The sequence below is a fragment of the Pseudophryne corroboree genome, chromosome 10 (assembly GCF_028390025.1).
Source record: "Pseudophryne corroboree isolate aPseCor3 chromosome 10, aPseCor3.hap2, whole genome shotgun sequence".
In the NCBI taxonomy this organism is placed as follows: domain Eukaryota; kingdom Metazoa; phylum Chordata; class Amphibia; order Anura; family Myobatrachidae; genus Pseudophryne; species Pseudophryne corroboree.
Genome location: NC_086453.1, coordinates 102,025,806 through 102,044,374, shown reverse-complemented (window position 1 = coordinate 102,044,374; position 18,569 = coordinate 102,025,806). Strand labels below are relative to the sequence as shown.

General features: G+C 47.3%; 1 protein-coding gene across 4 annotated transcripts in view; it reads right to left on the bottom strand.

Annotated features, from left to right (window-relative positions):
• The window catches only part of ISOC2 (isochorismatase domain containing 2), a 105,683-nt gene that overhangs the window by 22,123 nt on the left and 64,991 nt on the right, over positions 1 to 18,569 (bottom strand). For 3 of the 4 annotated variants that reach the window (XM_063942678.1, XM_063942675.1, XM_063942676.1), the window contains 2 exons: positions 15,377 to 15,589; positions 11,067 to 11,137 (listed from right to left, as the gene is read on the bottom strand). In XM_063942678.1, the coding sequence (XP_063798748.1) occupies positions 11,067 to 11,137; positions 15,377 to 15,589 (284 nt within the window). The remainder of the gene's footprint in view (positions 1 to 11,066; positions 11,138 to 15,376; positions 15,590 to 18,569) is intronic. The other variant, XM_063942677.1, reaches the window with a different exon arrangement.

Below are 18,569 nucleotides of genomic sequence, written 5' to 3'. Positions count from 1 at the left end.
GAGAGAGACAGCGCATGTGCACTAGGCTGATGCACTTTGGGTGCTGGCTTGCACTGCTGGAGGGGGGGAGTTTTCACTCTCGCACTGTGGTATCCGAGATGTTTATACATCTCGGTGCTACTGCTTCCTGCTTCACTTTGGTAAAGCTGTGAAGCAGGAAGAGATATACCCGCACAACACATTTGCCCCCCAGGAATCATATCTTATAGTTGACACTAATAGTTGCCATGTTTATAATTCTGAGTGATAGACTAGGACGACCAGATGGAGAAGACTTTGGCGCAATTGGTCGGCTTAACAAAAATTGCAACAATTGAAACGCACATATTTTATTCAATATATAATCTATCCATAGAGCCAAAACAGCTCTGACCTGTCGAGGCATGGACTCCACAAGACCTCTGAAGGTGTCCTGTGGTATCTGCCATCAAGATGTTAGCAGCAGACCCTTTAAATCCTGTAAGTTGCGATGTGGGGCTTCCATGGCTCAGACTTGTTTTTCCGACATATCACATAGATGCTTGATCGGATTGAGATCTGGGGAATGTGGAGGCCACACTATTACCTTGATCTCTTTGTCATGATCTTTATACCATTCCTTAGCAATTCTTGCATTTTCGCAGGGCGCATTATCCGCTAAAAGTGGCTATTGCTACCAGCGAATACTGCTGTCATGAAGGGGTGTACTTGGTCTGCAACATTGTTTAGACAGATGGTACATGTCAAAGTGACAACCACATGAATGGCAGGACCCAAGGTTTCCCAAAAGATCACTGACTAGAGCATAACACTCCCTCCGCTGGCTTGCCTTCTTCCCATAGTCCATCCTGGTGCCATCTCTTCGCTAGGTAAATGATGCACACGCACCCGGCCATCCACGTGATGTAAAACAAAACGTGATTTATCAGACCAGGCCACCTTTTTTTAATTGTTCCATGTTCCAGTTCTGGCACTCACGTGCCCATTACAGCACTTTCGGATGTTAAAGTGGTCCTCATGGGCACTCTGACTGGTCTACAGATACACAGCAAGCTGCAATGTACTGTGAGTTCTGACACATTTTTTTCATAGTCACTAATTTGTGCAACAGTAGCTCTTCTGTGGGATAGGCCTAGCCTTCGCTCCCCATGCACATCAATAAGCCATGGGCACCCATGACCCTGTTTTAGATCACTGATTGTCCTTTTTTTGACCAGTACTAACCCACTGCATCCCGGTAACACCACACAAAACTTGTAGTTTTGGAGATGCTCTGACCCAATCGTGTAGCCATCGCATATCCCACCCCATGAAAGTTGCCATTATAACGAGAAAATCAATCAATAACTGTTGGAAAGACGGCAGCTTCCGACAGAAATAGGTCGGAAGGGGTTCCGACCTATTCAATAGGGGCCGATTCCCGACCTGTTGGAAAATTCTATTCTGCCGATCCACGTGCTTCTGTCGGAAATGGGGCTAAATCCGACAGGTTTTGGCCCCCTTTCCGACAAACTCAATCCGACTTGAAAACAAGTCGGATTGAGGTGAGGAGAGGAGCGGTGCTGCGGGCGGCTGGGGAGCTGAGATCGATGGCTAGTGGGGGGAGCTGGCTGCGAGGGACATGTCTGCAGCAGCCGGGGGAGGTGCTGCAGGGAGAGAGGAGCCTGGCCGTCCCCGGCCAGGGACCTCCCTTCCTGCAGCGCCTCTCCCCGCCGCCGCAGACATGTTCCCCCGCTGCCAGCCGATCTCTGCTCCCCCCACCGCCCGCAGCACCTCTCTTCCTGCAGCGCTTCACCCCCCCCCCCCCCCCCGCTCCACACATGTCCCCCGCAGACAGCCCCTCCCGCTCACGGCCGCCTATCTCTGCTCTCCTGGTCGCTGCTGTCAGCGCATCCGCAGCCACTGACAGCAGCGGCTTGACAGGACCCTGTGTACGGCCCGACTCTTATTGAATACACCCCTATGCCTGATTGAGATAGATAGATAATTCTGTACAACCTAACAGCACAAGAAGGTCCAACAGAGAGGAAGAGGACACACCTCTTCTTTGTTGGAGGTTGTCACAGTATGGTTGACCCTGAAAAAGATCCCACGTGGGAACGAATTGTTGGTTGTATCCATTTATTCTTGAATACTGGTGGTATGTAATGAAGGATTATTTTTTTTGTGCTATGGACATGGCGAGTGCACCCTTTTCTAAACCTTATTTAAATGAGCTTTGCTGATGCTCTGCTGCATCTCATAGACACTAGTATTTTGGACCTGTCATTCACTGTGTCTCTAGGTATTGGTGCCACCGTTGCATGATTTTGCTTTTCCTCTCTTCCCCCATCTTCCCATCTCCCTACCACACCCCCAACACCCATTCTCTCTCTTACCCTGTTCTCTATCTATTCCTCTATTGTCTCACTTTCTTCTCCTACTGTCTCTCTCACTGCCCTATTCTCTATTTCCTCTGACTCCCTCTCCCTCTGCATCCCATCCCTCGACAGCACGTGGCAGCCAGCCAGTAAAACAATTAAAGTCCTCAATTGTTGAACTAGGCCCACACCAAAACCAATAATAAGATTTTACTTACCGATAAATCTATTTCTCATAGTCCGTAGTGGATGCTGGGGACTCCGTCAGGACCATGGGGAATAGCGGCTCCGCAGGAGACAGGGCACAAAAGCAAGCTTTTAGGATCACATGGTGTGTACTGGCTCCTCCCCCTATGACCCTCCTCCAAGCCTCAGTTAGGTACTGTGCCCGGACGAGCGTACATAATAAGGAGGGATCTTGAATCCCGGGTAAGACTCATACCAGCCACACCAATCACACCGTACAACTTGTGATTTGAACCCAGTTAACAGTATGATAACAATGAAGTAGCCTCTAAAAAAGATGGCTCACAACAATAATAACCCGATTTTTTGTAACAATAACTATGTACAAGTAATGCAGACAATCCGCACTTGGGATGGGCGCCCAGCATCCACTACGGACTATGAGAAATAGATTTATCGGTAAGTAAAATCTTATTTTCTCTAACGTCCTAGTGGATGCTGGGGACTCCGTCAGGACCATGGGGATTATACCAAAGCTCCCAAACGGGCGGGAGAGTGCGGATGACTCTGCAGCACCGAATGAGAGAACTCCAGATCCTCCTCAGCCAGGGTATCAAATTTGTAGAATTTTGCAAACGTGTTTGCCCCTGACCAAGTAGCTGCTCGGCAAAGTTGTAAAGCCGAGACCCCTCGGGCAGCCGCCCAAGATGAGCCCACCTTCCTTGTGGAATGGGCATTTACAGATTTTGGCTGTGGCAGGCCTGCCACAGAATGTGCAAGCTGAATTGTACTACAAATCCAACGAGCAATAGTCTGCTTAGAAGCAGGAGCACCCAGCTTTTTGGGTGCCTACAATATAAACAGCAAGTCAGACTTTCTGACTCCAGCCGTCCTGGAATTATATATATATATATATATATATATATATATATATTTTCAGGGCCCTGACAACGTCTAGCAACTTGGAGTCCTCCAAGTCCCTAGTAGCCGCAGGCACCACAATAGGTTGTTTCAGGTGAAACGCTGACACCACCTTAGGAAGAAACTGGGGACGAGTCCGCAGTTCTGCCCTGTCCGAATGGAAAATCAAATATGGGCTTTTGTAAGACAAAGCCGCCAATTTTGACAATCGCCTGGCCGAGGCCAGGGCCAACAGCATGGTCACTTTCCATGTGAGATATTTCAAATCCACAGATTTGAGTGGTTCAAACCAATATGATTTGAGGAATCCCAACACTACGTTGAGATCCCACGGTGCCACTGGAGGCACACAAGGGCTGTATATGCAATACTCCCTTGACAAACGTCTGGACTTCAGGAACTGAAACCAATTCTTTCTGGAAGAAAATCTATAGGGCCGAAACTTGAACCTTAATGGACCCCAATTTGAGGCTCATAGACACTCCTGTTTGCAGGAAGTGCAGAAATCGACCTAGTTGAAATTTTTTCGTGGGGCCTTCCTGGCCTCACCCACGCAACATATTTTTACCACATGTGGTGATAACGTTGTGCGGTCACCTCCTTCCTGGCTTTGACCAGGGTAGGTATGACCTCTTCCGGAATGCCTTTTCCCTTAGGATCCGGCGTTCAAACCGCCATGCCGTCAAACACAGTCGCGGTAAGTCTTGGAACAGACAAGGTCCCTGCTGGAGCAGGTCCTTTCTTAAAGGCCGATGCCACGGTTCCTCTTGGAACAGACATGGTACTTGCTGAAAGCAAATCCCTTCTTAGCTCCCGAGGCCATTAGTCCTCTGTGAGCATCTCTTGAAGTTCCGGTTACCAAGTCCCTCTTGGCCAATCCGGAGCCACGAGTATAGTTCTTACTCCTCTATGTCTTATAATTCTCAATACCTTGGTTATGAGAAGCAGAGGAGGGAACACATACACCGACTGTTACACCCACGGTGTTACCAGGACGTCCACAGCTATCGCCTGAAGGTCTCGTGACCTGGCGCAATACCTGTCCCATTTTTTGTTCGGGCGGGACGCCATCATGTCCACCTTTGGTCTTTCCCAACGGTTCACAATCATGCGGAAAACTTCCCGATGAAGTTCCCACTCTCCCGGGTGGAGGTCGTGCCTGCTGAGGAAGTCTGCTTCCCAGTCGTCCACTCCCGGAATGAACACTGCTGACAGTGCTATCACATGATTTTCCGCCTAGCGAAAAATCCTTGCAGTTTTGCCACTGCCCTCCTGCTTCTTGTGCCGCCCTTTCTGTTTACGTGGGCGACTGCCGTGATGTTATCCCACTGGATCAATACCGGCTGACCTTGAAGCAGAGGTCTTGCTAAGCTTAGAGCATTATAAATTTGCTCTTAGCTCCAGTATATTTATGTGGAGAGAATTCTCCAGACTTGATCACACTCCTTGTGTGACTGCTCCCCAGCCTCTCAGGCTGGCCTCCGTGGTCACCAGCATCCAATCCTGAATGCCGAATCTGCGGCCCTCTAGAAGATGAGCACTCTGTAATCACCACAGGAGAGACACCCTTGTCCTTGGATATAGGGTTATCCGCTGATGCATCTGAAGATGCGATCCGGACCATTTGTCCAGCAGATCCCACTGAAGAGTTCTTGCGTGAAATCTGCCGAATGGAAGCGCTTCGTAATAAGCCACCATTTTTACCAGGACTCTTGTGCAATGATGCACTGATACTTTTCCTGGTTTTAGGAGGATCCCGATTAGCTCGGATAACTCCCTGGCTTTCTCCTCTGGGAGAAACACCTTTTCCTGGACTGTGTCCAGAATCATCCCTAGGACCAGCAGACGTGTCGTCGGAACAACTGCGGTTTTGGAATATTTAGAATCCACCCGTGCTGTCGTAGAACTACTTGAGATAGTGCTACTCCGACCTCCAACTGTTCTCTGGACCTTGTTCTTATCAGGAGGTCGTCCTTTGAAGACGAATCCTCCTTTCGGTCATTACCTTGGTAAGGACCCGGGGTGCCTTGGACAATCCAACGGCATCGTCTTGAAACTGATAGTGACAGTTCTGTACCACGAACCTGAGGTACCCTTGGTGAGAAAAGGCAAATTTTGGGACATGGAGGTAAGCATCCCTGATGTCCCGGGACACCATATAGTCCCCTTGTTCTTTGCTATCACTGCTCTGAGTGACTCCATCTGGATTTGAACCCTTGCAAGTGTTCAAATTTTTCAGATTTAGAATAGGTCTCACCTAGCCTTCAGTACCACCATATAGTGTGGAGTAATACCCCTTTCCTTGTTGTCGGAGGGGTAATTTTATTATCACCTGCTGGGAATACAGCTTGTGAATTGTTTTCAATACTGCCTCCCTGTCGGAGGGAGACATTGGTACAGCAGACTACAGGAACCTGCGAGGGGGGAAACCTCTCGACATTCCAATCTGTACCCCTTGGATACTACTTGTAGGATCCAGGGGTCCTGTACGGTCCCAGCGTCATGCTGAGAACTTGGTAGAAGCGGTGGAGGGCTTCTGTTCCTGGGAATGGGCTGCCTGCTGCAGTCTTCTTCCCTTTCCTCTATCCCTGGGCAGATATGACTCTTATAGGGACGAAAGGACTGAGGCTGAAAAGACGGTGTCTTTTTCTGCAGAGATGTGACTTAGGGTAAAAAACGGTGGATTTTCCAGCAGTTGCCCTGGCCACCAGGTCCCATGGACCGACCCCAAATAACTCCTCCCCTTTATACGGCAATACATCTTTGTGCCGTTTGGAATCTGCATCACCTGACCACTGTCGTGTCCATAAACATCTTCTTGCAGATATGGACATCGCATTTACTCTTGATGCCAGAGTGCAAATATCCCTCTGCGCATCTCGCATATATAGAAATGCATCCTTTAAATGCTCTATAGTCAATAAAATACTGTCCCTGTCAAAGGTATCAATATTTTTAGTCAGGGAATCCGACCAAGCCACCTCAACTCTGCACATCCAGGCTGAGGCGATCGCTGGTCGCAGTATAACACCAGCATGTGTGTGTATACTTTTTAGGATATTTTTCAGCCTCCTATCAGCTGGCTCCTTAAGTACGGCCCTATCCGTAGATGGTACCGCCACTTGTTCTGATAAGCGTGTGAGCGCCTTATCCACCCTGAGGGGTGTTTCCCACCGCGCCTTAACTTCTGGCGGGAAAGGGTATACCGCCAATAATTTTCTATCGGGGGAAACCCACGCATCATCACACACTTCATTTAATTTATCTGATTCAGGAAAAACTAAAGGTAGTTTTTTCACCTCACACATAATACCCTTTTTTGTGGTACTTGGAGTATCAGAAATATGTAACACCTCCTTCATTGCCCTTAACGTGTGGCCCTAAAAGAAAATACGTTTGTTTCTTCACCGTCGACACTGAAATCAGTGTCCGTGTCTGGGTCTGTGTCGACCGACTGAGGTAAATGGGCATTTTACAGCCCCTGACGGTGTTTGAGACGCCTGGACAGATACTAATTTGTTCGCCGGCCCTCTCATGTCGTCAACCGGCTTGCAGCGTGTTGACATTGTCACGTAATTTCCATAAATAAGCCATCCATTCCGGTGTCGACTCCCTAGAGAGTGACATCACCATTACAGGCAATTTGCTCCGCCTCCTCACCAATATTTTCCTCATACATGTCGACACACACGTACCGACATACAGCACACACATAGGGAATGCTCTGATAGAGGACAGGACCCACTAGCCCTTTGGGGAGACAGAGGGAGAGTTTGCCAGCACACACCAAAACGCTATAATTATCCAGGGACAACCTTTATATAAGTGTTCCTTTTATAGCATTTTAATATATATACATATCGCCAAATCAGTGCCCCCTCTCTGTTTTAACCCTGTTTCTGTAGTGCAGTGCAGGGGAGATCATGGGAGCCTTCCCACCAGCCTTTCTGTGAGGGAAAATGGCGCTGTGTGCTGAGGAGAATAGGCCCCGCCCCCTTTTCGGCGGGCTTCTTCTCCGGAGTTTTAGATATCTGGCAGGGGTTAAATACATCCATATAGCCTCAAGGGCTATATGTGATGTATTTTTCGCCATACAGGTATTATACATTGCTGCCCAGGGCGCCCCCCCCCAGCGCCCTGCACCCTCCGTGACCGCTGTGTGAAGTGTGCTGACAACAATGGCGCACAGCTGCAGTGCTGTGCGCTACCTGATGAAGACTGAGAGTCTTCTGCCGCCTGGTTCCGGACCTCTTTATCTTCAGCATCTGCAAGGGGGGTCGGCGGCGCGGCTCCGGGACGAACCCCAGGGCGAGCCCTGTGTTCCGACTCCCTCTGGAGCTATGTCCAGTAGCCTAAGAATCCAATCCATCCTGCACGCAGGTGAGTTGAAAATCTCTCCCCTAAGTCCCTCGATGCAGTGAGCCTGTTGCCAGCAGGACTCACTGAAAATAAAGAACCTAAAAACTTTTTCTAAGCAACTCTTTAAGAGAGCCACCTAGATTGCACCCTTCTCGGCCGGGCACAAAAACCTAACTGAGGCTTGGAGGAGGGTCATAGGGGGAGGAGCCAGTACACACCATGTGATCCTAAAAGCTTGCTTTTGTGCCCTGTCTCCTGCGGAGCCGCTATTCCCCATGGTCCTGACGGAGTCCCCAGCATCCACTAGGACGTTAGAGAAAGTAAGAAACTTTCATTGTAGTTAATTATGGCTCAATGCAACGGGATGTAGTTGGAATAATGGCGCTCAGGATGCCAGCGGACGGAATCCCGACATCACAAACGCAATTTTCAGGGGTAGTTTAGGGTTAATCTGCGAGGAGGGAAGGTTAGGGTTAGGCTGCAGGGAGGGAAGGTTAGGGTTAAGTTGCGAGGAGGGAAGGTTAGGGTTAGGCTGCGAGGAGGTAGGGTTAGGGTTAGGCTGCAGGGAGGGAGGGTTAGGCTGCGGGGAGGGAGGGTTAGGTGATGGGGAAGGAGGGTTAGGGTTAGGCTGTGGGGAGGGAAGGTTATAGTTAAGCGGCGAGGAGGGAAGGTTAGGGTTAGACTGCGGGGTGGTAGGGTTAGGCTGCGGGGAGGTAGGGTTAGGCTGCGGGGAGGAAGGGTTAGGTGATGGGGACGGAGGGTTAGGTGATGGGGAAGGAGGGTTAGGGTTAGGTGATGGGGAGGGAGGGTTAGGCTACGGGGAGAGAAGGTTATGGTTAAGCTGCGAGGAGGAAAGGTTAGGCTGCTGGGACGGAGGGTTAGGTGATGGGGAAGGAGGGTTAGGGTTAGGTGATGGGGAGGGAGGGTTAGGCTACGGGGAGAGAAGGTTATGGTTAAGCTGCGAGGAGGAAAGGTTAGGCTGCTGGGACGGAGGGTTAGGTGATGGGGAAGGAGGGTTAGGGTTAGGTGATGGGGAGGGAGGGTTAGGCTACGGGGAGAGAAGGTTAGGGTTAAGCTGCGAGGAGGAAAGGTTAGGCTGCGGGGAGGGAGGGTTAGGTGATAGGGAAGGAGGGTTAGGGTTAGGTGATGGGGAGGGAGGGTTAGGATATGGGGAGAGAAGGTTAGGGTTAGGCTGCGGGGAGGGAGTGTTAGGTGGAGTGACGTGAGAAGGTTTGAATACTTACCCTAGAACTGTCGGTATTGCGGCTGTCGGGATACCAGAGTCAGTATTCTGACCGCTTGCATTCTCAGTGCCGATATCCCGCACCTAACCCTGATGTAACCACTTTGTATATATTTCACTATATGAAATTCAGTTGATGACATTGCAGGTCGCTTTCTATTACAACTTGCAATTTTGAACTTTCAGATGAGATCTGGATTTTTGATATATACGTACCTTTACTATTAGGATCACATTTATAATACAGACACCATAATGTCAACATGTGAAATGCAAACATTCTACATTTCTGCAGAATGCCGACATTAGGGCACGGTTGCAGGGCTAGGCTGCGGGAGGAGGTTTAGGGTTAGGCTGCGAGAGGGTCACGGATAGGGGTTAGGAACCAATGTATCGGATGACTCCACCGGACATCCCTATCAGCTGACACGGCTTGACCAGAAGACACGTCTGCACCACCAGAGCTGGCAATCAGGTCACTCAGCTCTGCAACACTGGGACCTACTTAGACACTCTAAACATATTGTTAGTGTCAACAAGATGGATGTCAACATGCTAAATATACCAACATACTGCATGTGAACATTGGGTCCATTCTGACATTCTGAATGTTGACAAAACATATCAAACCCCTTCTGCCTTATTGTTATTGTGGCTGAAACTATCACATGCTGCTATATATATGCACTTTATAGTGGCAGCCATCTCAACTTGTGTCCTGTCTGAGTAGTTACACCATATGCACCTTATCATTATAATGCAATTTGGAACAGGTGAGACAGAGCAGCCTATCAGTAAGCTGTGCTTGCCATGTCTGTGCAGACAGGGACATTACGCTCACCATGTAATGGTGTGTGGCTCACAGTGTACTGTAACTGTAAGGCAGGAATGTCAGTGGGCAGTGCTCTCTCTCTCTGACAAGCTAGGCAGATCTCTCTCCCCTCTGAAGGACGAGCTGTGGGGATTGTGAAGATCTGACTTCATTCACCAGCCGCACTGTGCCAGAGGTGAGAGTGGGTTCAGACTACATGGAAAGAGGGGAGGGAAGGGCTAATAACAGATGTTGAGATATCCTGTTGCTGCCTGCAGGTAGCTGTTCCCTAGCGCCCGACACTTGAAGGTGTGGTCTTTCCCTAGGTTCCCATTTCAATATATGGTAGGAGTGCCCTGGGGTCATCACTTTTTGGCAAACAGTATTCAAAGAGATTATATAGTTCAGACAATCCAACAACAGATGCTGATCTCTAAGTACAAGAAATCGTTATTGAAACACTTACATAATGTGTCTAAAGCGGTTGTCCCGGTATACTGAAAGGCCACTAACGCTCCCACTATCTGGGACTGGTTTCATAGAATTGATCTCTATGGGTGGCCATGTGGGATCCTAGCCATACTCTAACTTTTTTTAAAGGGGGCAATCATGTATAAGGCATGGTTTATCCTAGAACTCAAAAAAGTCTGAGTTTGGCTGGCATCCCGCACGCCCACCGAACTCAGACTTCAAAACATCCCAGCCTATATATTTAAATGGAAGGCATCACCTTTTCTGTTATAGGATTGCAGAGATCACCTCTATGTGGTTTTATTGGCTGGAGTTTAAGGAGCCTGATGATTATTTGCATTATAGCAGGTCCACATACCACCCATGTCCCCATCCTTTCTTCCTTCCTGTTTTATCTCTGGTCTTGTTCCCCCTTTCCTGTTATTTAGTGATATATTGTTTATTTCTGATGGTGGTCTTTAGCTTCAGATTTGATTTTTGTTATATGTCATGAAAAGTTCACTATCCATTGTCTTGCTGTTACTTTATGAAAACTGTACAATTGTTTATTATGTCCATTTGGTATACTGTTGGTGTTCACATTTTGGTACTCAGTAAAAATCAGATTAGAAAAAAATATCTATTTAAATGGTTGTTAGTATATTTAGGCCACTATTAGGCCCTTATTATTTAACACTACCCTCTTTACAAATCTGAACATGTAATCACCAAGGACGGAACAAAGCACTCATGTTACCTGCGAGATGAACAAGCGTCTGCTACAACATGTACATCAAAGCCTTTATCCAACAGCTCCAATGTGGTGCTCTTAATAAAAAAATAAAATAAAAAAAAAGGATTTTAATTAACTACCAGTAAACCCTTTTCTCGTACTCAATAGGGCAGGCATTCCCAACCACGGTCCTCAAGGCACACCACCAGTGCAGGTTTTAGTGATATCCAGGCTGCAGCACAGATGGTTAAATCAAAATAACTGAGCTACTAATTAAGTCACATGTGCTGAAGCCTGGATATCACTAAAACCTGCACTGTTAGTGTGCCTTGAGGACTGTGGTTGGGAATGCCTGCCACAGGGGATATTGGGGGAATCTAGTACGATGGGCTATAGACGAAGTCCAAAGGAGCTGGTGTACTTTAAATTTCTCCAACTGGGTGTCCTGGCTCCTCCCCTCTATGCCTCATCCCACAGGCAATTATAGGTAAAATAGTGCCCGAAGGAGAAAGGACACACTTGACAGAAGGAACAAACAACAATGAGTGGTGAGATTTACACACCAGCACATCACGAACATAAAACAACCAGCAACGGCTGGTACAAAACAGCAACATCTGAACAGGTAACCATAGAAAAGAGAACCTGCAGAAAAGTCAACGCACTGAGGCGGGCGCCTTTTATCCCTTATTGACTACGAGAAAAGGATTTACCAGTAGGTAATTAAAATCCTATTTTCTCTAGCATCCATAAGGGAAATTGGGGGAATCTAGTACGATGGGAACGTCCCAAAACTTCCAGAACAGGTGGGAATGTGCAAAGACCTCTGTAGCACCGCCTGCCCAAACTGGGAATCCTCTTTGGCCAGGGTTTCAAACCTGTAGAACTTCACAAAGGTGTTCTTCCCCAACCAGGTAGCTGCTCGGCATAGTTTCAAGGCTGAGACTCCACGGGCAGCCGCCCAGGAAGACCCCACCGCCCTTGTAGAGTGGGCCTTCAGAGACTGTGGAACAGACAAGGCTGCCGACACATAGGCCTGTTGGATAGTAAGCCGAAGCCAACGAGCAATGGACTGCTTAGAAGCAGGGCAACCCTTTTTCTGTGCATCATAGAGCACGAACAAGGAATCAGTCTTCCTGATCCGAGACGTCCTCTTGACATAGATCTTCAAGGCTCGCACAGCATCCAATGCCTCAGGAGGAGCAGAAGTGCCTGAACTTGACGGAACCACAATAGGTTGATTCAAGTGGAACGCAGAGACTACCTTCGGCAGAAACTGCTGTCTAGTCCTGAGCTCCTCTCTGTCCTCATAAAAGACCCAGTAGGGACTTTTACACGGTAAGGCCCCCAATTCTGAGACATGCCTAGCAGAAACCGGGGCCAATAACATCACCGTCTTCCACGTGAGGTACTTGTATTCTACCATCATCAGAGGTTCAAACCAGGAGGACTGTAGAAATTCCAACACTACTTTCAAGTTCCAGGGTGCCGTGGGCGGCACAAAATGAGGTTGAATGTGAAGCACCCATTGCAAGAGGGTCAGAACTTCTGGCAATACTGCCAATTTCTTCTGGAAGAAAATTGAGAGAGCTGAAATGTGGACCTTAATGCAACCCAGATGCAAGCCCTTATCCACACCAGCCTGCAGGAAACGGAGGAACCATTCCAAGTGAAACTCCGCAGGCGGAGTTTTAATATTAATTAAAAATATTTTTATAAAATTTGGGCTTCAAAAAAGAGAACTACTGTGGGAGAACATGATTGCCTCCTATTTGACCCAATTTCCTGTGTGTACTTCCGTTTTTATCAAATGAACAATAAAAGTTTTTTTAGTATAAATAGAGGACCAGGAAATTGTCATGCCATCCATGATTAAGTGCGTGGTGACGCACGAAACGCGTTTGTAGCATAGAGCTACAGGACATCAAGACCTATCCGGCCCGAACTTCCCGACGCTAGCCGCAGTGTGACGTCATCGAGCCGCGACCCGACATCCAGCCGCGAACCACCTTCTCTGGACGCAGCGGAGAGGAAGGAGTATTAACATCACCTTCTCAATGGATCTACGGAATTGACTAGAAAATAGGGACAGTCAGGGCACTCACAATCTTCATATTGTGAATCCGGAACGGACTGAGCTCAATCCATACACTCCTTAAAGGAGTTGTAAACATACTGCACATAAATAATCATTTTTACATAGTTACACACACATTGCAAGATATCTCTAGCATCTATAAACACATTGTAAGATATTCATAACGCTCGTTACACATTTTAATCAACCATCTTGCCCAACAATCTTATGCAAAGATGGATGGATACTCCAGTAGGCCGGAGAACCATGTGGACCATCTCCTGAAGTGTTCTCGCCTTGTCCTCTGGGAGGAACACTTTTTGGGCCACAGTATCCAGCAACATTCCCAGGAACAGGAGCCTCCGAGTTGGCTCCAGGTGGGATTTCTGTAAATTGAGGATCCACCCATGGTGTGACAGAAGTTGGATAGTGCGGTCTATATGGAGCAATAAAAGCTCCCTGGATCTTGCTTTTATCAGGAGATCGTCCAGGTAAGGGACAACATTGACCCCCTGGACCCGGAGTTGGAACATCATCTTCGCCATCACTTTCGTGAACACCCTCGGAGCTGTGGACAGGCCGAAGGGTAGCGCCTGGAACTGGTAGTGATCGTTCAGCAGGGCAAACCTCAGGTAAGCCTGATGAGGCGGCCAAATTGGGATATGGAGATAGGCGTCTTTTATATCCAGGGAGACCATGAACTCCTGTTCTTCCAGGCCCGCAATCACTGCTTGCAAGGATTCCATCTTGAACTTGAAAACCTTTAGGTAAGGGTTCAAGGATTTTAAATTCAAAATGGGCCTTACCGAACAGTCCGGCGTGCTGCAATTGTGACCGCGAAGGCGCAGTGCCCTGCTATACAACAACCACTCAGGACGGTGGTCCTGCAGCGGGGAAGCGGCTCTGACACCTCGCAAGGCCGGTGACCGTCCCTTTCCCTAACTCCCACGGTGCAGGTATGCTGTTGCCCAAACAGCATACCAAAAATAACAAAGATTTAAAAGAAACTGAAGAAAACTCTCTGTGAGCTCCATAGTGTGCATCCTCTCCTGAGGGCACTTTTTTCTAAACTGCCTGTGGGAGGGGGCATAGAGGGGAGGAGCCAGCACACCCAGTTGAAGAAATTTAAAGTACACCGGCTCCTTTGGACCCCGTCTATACCCCATCGTACTAGATTCCCCTAATATCCCTTATGGATGCTAGAGAAATCAAAGATACATTTTACAATACTTACAGTAGGTCATGGAAAAATATAAAAACTAGTTATTAAATAGTTTGTGGGTTTTATGCCATGTTCTATATAGTCCCAGGCCACAGGAGTACAACCTATGGAGACAAACTGTACAGCATTGTATGTACACTAGACAATGATCATCAGTGATTATCAGACATTGTGAATGTAGTCGGTTTAGTCTTACACATTTTATGGTTAGGTTTAAGGTTAGCCTGCGGTTAGGGTTAGCTAACATGTCTATGTAATACCACATGGTTGACATGCTGATTGTCGACATTCACAATGTTGACATTTGGCATGTCTACCTTATGCCTATGTTAAAATTCTGAATTCAAACGTGACCTGGTCATTGCTTAAAGCAGTGGTTCCCAAACTAGGTGCCATGGCAGCACTCACTGGTGGACTCACAGCTGGGCCACTAGGAATGCTGGGAGTAGTAGTCCCCTCTGGCTGTACAATGTGTGTATCTGCAGAGCAGGAGCTCAACGTTCCATGATGCTTTGTGGCTACTACCTCTGGCTCTGCCTTTTGTTCTATCTCTAGCTGGGAATCTGACTGCACAAGCAAAGGGGCTATGTGGTAGGCTGAGACATGTAATCGGGTAGGGTATAAATTCTAAAGGTACATAAGGAATACAGACATCTGGATTTGTAGACCATCTGCTATCCCCACCTTCCCCCCCACACACACACCTACCATAATAAAGGGCGGGACTCCAAGGCAGTGGGATCGACCTAGTATATCATTGCCTCCTCCCCCCCGCTAGACTGGTACTATACTGTTGTGGGGACTGAGTGGAATTGATGTGGGGACTGTCTTTGGGATGCAGTCAGTTTATCAGCTGTCGGGATCTCGGAGTTCAGGAGACCAACGCCGGAATCCTGCTGCCTTAATGGTCGTAAGCTTTTGAAGTATTACATCATGTGTAAGTGTAAGGAGCCTTAATAGGACATGTAAAACTGTAAGGTTCAATGTATATTGAAATTAACAGGCTGTATAGCACTAACCATGTATTACACATACCATAATGCACGCCTGTGTCTCAATGCCACACAGGATTACAGAGCGCCGGTTAGGGATGGACTGAAGCTCCTTCTCCACCTCAGGGGTCAGCATACTGAAACAGGTCTTCGAGTATTTTGTTATGCCATCAGCTCCGAGCTCTGGCACAGTAGGACCAAGCCCCTTTGGGTATTGCTCAGTAACAATAACTGGCATTTCCAATAACTTGACAGCCTATAAGGAAAAAAGGAAAAAAACATTTGGCATGGGGCGGCTGTCTGTAAATAAATAAATCAGTCAGTACTAACCTGTGTTAGACATGTTCCTAAACAGGTATCAAAAACAGCTACAAAAAGAAAACAATCACCCTAATAACCAGATGCCTCTCAGCTATTTCACATCACTGTACAAAATGGTGTCCTACAGAATTATTGAAGGCACAATGAATTATGCAGGTGGTGTATACATAAATGTTAATAACAAACACTAGAAGGTACATTAGTAATAGGGTTGCATACCTTGGCCAACTGAATGTTTGAACACCTACATTTGAACTTCTATCCATGCATAGAACTGTGTAAGTTGAAGAAAACTGGTGGTCATTCCGAGTTGTTCGCTCTGTAATTTTCTTCGCATCGCAGCGATTTTCCGCTAACTGCGCATGCGCAATGTTCGCACTGCGACTGCGCCAAGTAAATTTGCTATGCAGTTAGGTATTTTACTCACGGCATTACAAGGTTTTTTCTTCGTTCTGGTGATCGTAATGTGATTGATAGGAAGTGGGTGTTTCTGGGCGGAAACTGGCCGTTTTATGGGAGTGTTTGCAAAAACGCTACAGTTTCTGGGAAAAACGCGGGAGTGGCTGGAGAAACGGAGGAGTGTCTGGGCGAACGCTGGGTGTGTTTGTGACGTCAAACCAGGAACGACAAGCACTGAACTGATCGCACTGGCAGAGTAAGTCTCGAGCTACTCAGAAACTGCACAGAGAAGTCTTTTCGTAATATTGCGAATCTTTCGTTCGCAATTTTGATAAGCTAAGATTCACTCCCAGTAGGCGGCGGCTTAGCGTGTGCAATGCTGCTAAAAGCAGCTTGCGAGCGAACAACTCGGAATGAGGGCCACTATTCAATAAATTAAGCCACACAGAAAGTATGGAAAGAAAGTATTAGAGACTAATATTTTGGACCTATCGTTCTCTAGGTCACTACTTATCATGCCCAGGATTGCAGGGGTGTTTTTGACTTAAGGGCCCTACACATTTAAATAATATGGCCGACAGGCGACCCGGCGGCAGGGGGGCAGTGAAGTTACATCACTCCCCCGTCACACGGCTCCATAGAAGTGCAGGCAAATATGGATGAGATCGTCCATATTGGCCTGCATGCAAAGCCGACGGGGCACCAGCGACGAACGAGCGCGGGGGCCACGCATCGTTCATCGCGGGTGCCTCCACACTCAAAGATATGAACGGTATCTCGTTCACTAATGAACAAGATCGTTCATATCTTTGAGTGATATCGCCTAGTGTGTAGGGCCTAATAGTCTTCCACAACCATCAATTCTCTGCCCTTCCTTTCCCCTTCATCCTTCTCTTATCTCTGCCTCCCCTCCCTCATATGTCTCTCTTACCTCTATCCCATTTACCCCCATTTTTTTTCTCTCATCTCTGTCACAACCCCACCACACACAAACACATATGCACACTCTCTCTTATCTATGCCCTCTTCCCAATCTCTCTATCATCTGTAAACCGCCCCCCCCCCCCCGCCCCCCCAAAACACACACACATACTCTCTCTTATCTCTGCCCCTCGTCTCTCGCTCATCTCCGACCCTCCTAGCTCCCCTCGGCTGTCTGTTTTTCTCACAGCTCTGCCCCTTCCAACCACATTTCTCCTTCTTTCTAATCTTTGACCCTTCCCCTAATCTGTCTCTCACCTACTTCCCCCACCTATTTTTCGCTCACCTCTGTCACCCTCCATGTTTACCTCTCTCTAATATGGGTCCCCTCCCTCCCTCGTCTCTCTCTCTCTCTTTCATCTCTGTCCTGTCTCTGTCATTTTTGTGTCCTGCTCCCCTTGGTAAGGATGCAGGGGTGCCAGCTCTGAGCACTGACAGAAGTGTACAGACCTGTACATCAAGACAGTGCTGGGAGGAGAAGAGAGGCTGTGTCAGTCAGTCAGTCAGTGAGAGCTAGATTGACACATTAGCAGATTATATAATACATTGCAAACAACTCATTAAGTACAGGGTTGCCCAAGCTATAATATCATACTTACCTACTCTTCCAGAGACTACAACATTTTTTGGGAAACACACAGACTCCTGAAAGAGTATGTCACCCTGCTGCATTCCGCCCACTTTCTGTGAAATTGGTGGAACAGGTGCATGAGGACATGATTCCCCTTTGAGTCACACCATCCTGGCCCTGCCCAATTTTTCGCGGACAAGTGGGTCTCAGTATTATGCCTGCCACAGCAAATAAAATAAGAACCAATAGATCGACTCGTACAAAGATTAGATACGGCAGAAGATATGAAGTATGTCAAAGTGGACCTTAATGTGAAATGTGGGCAGGTATGAAAAAACGTTTCCAAATTCTCAATTTTAAATATGGTTTAATAGATGTTCTAAAAAACAGACAGATCTCATGTGGAACTCAGGAGATGAAAATAACCAATTAATACTTACTACGTGTTTTGCATTTTGATCATTTTCACATGTAAAGCCACACATCTGGCAGGCTTTATTGCCATAGCTCTTCATGTAACTTAAACAAGAGATATCTCAGAGGTGTTTCAATTTGGAATATATCAAGAAACGCTGTGCATAATATATCAAGAAATGCTGTGCATAATATATCCTCAAGTTCAACAATCTCAGCCTGCACACAGTGATTTCTCAGTTTTTCCTAGCGGCAGGGCAATAAAATAACTAAAATCAACTTCATTTTATTTTTCCTTTTAGCCATTTTTTTTAAACGATTGTCCAGATGTGTCCACACAAATCACGCCAAACACCAAGTTTGGTGCGCCATAGCACAGACTTTGCGACTTAGCCGCATCATGCCTTTTTCTCAAAATATGTATCTTATTCTACTACTTTATACAGGTTGAGTATCCCATATCCAAATATTCCGAAATACGGAATATTCCGAAAAATGGACGTTTTTGAGTGAGAGTGAGATAGTGAAACCTTTGTTTTCTGATGGCTCA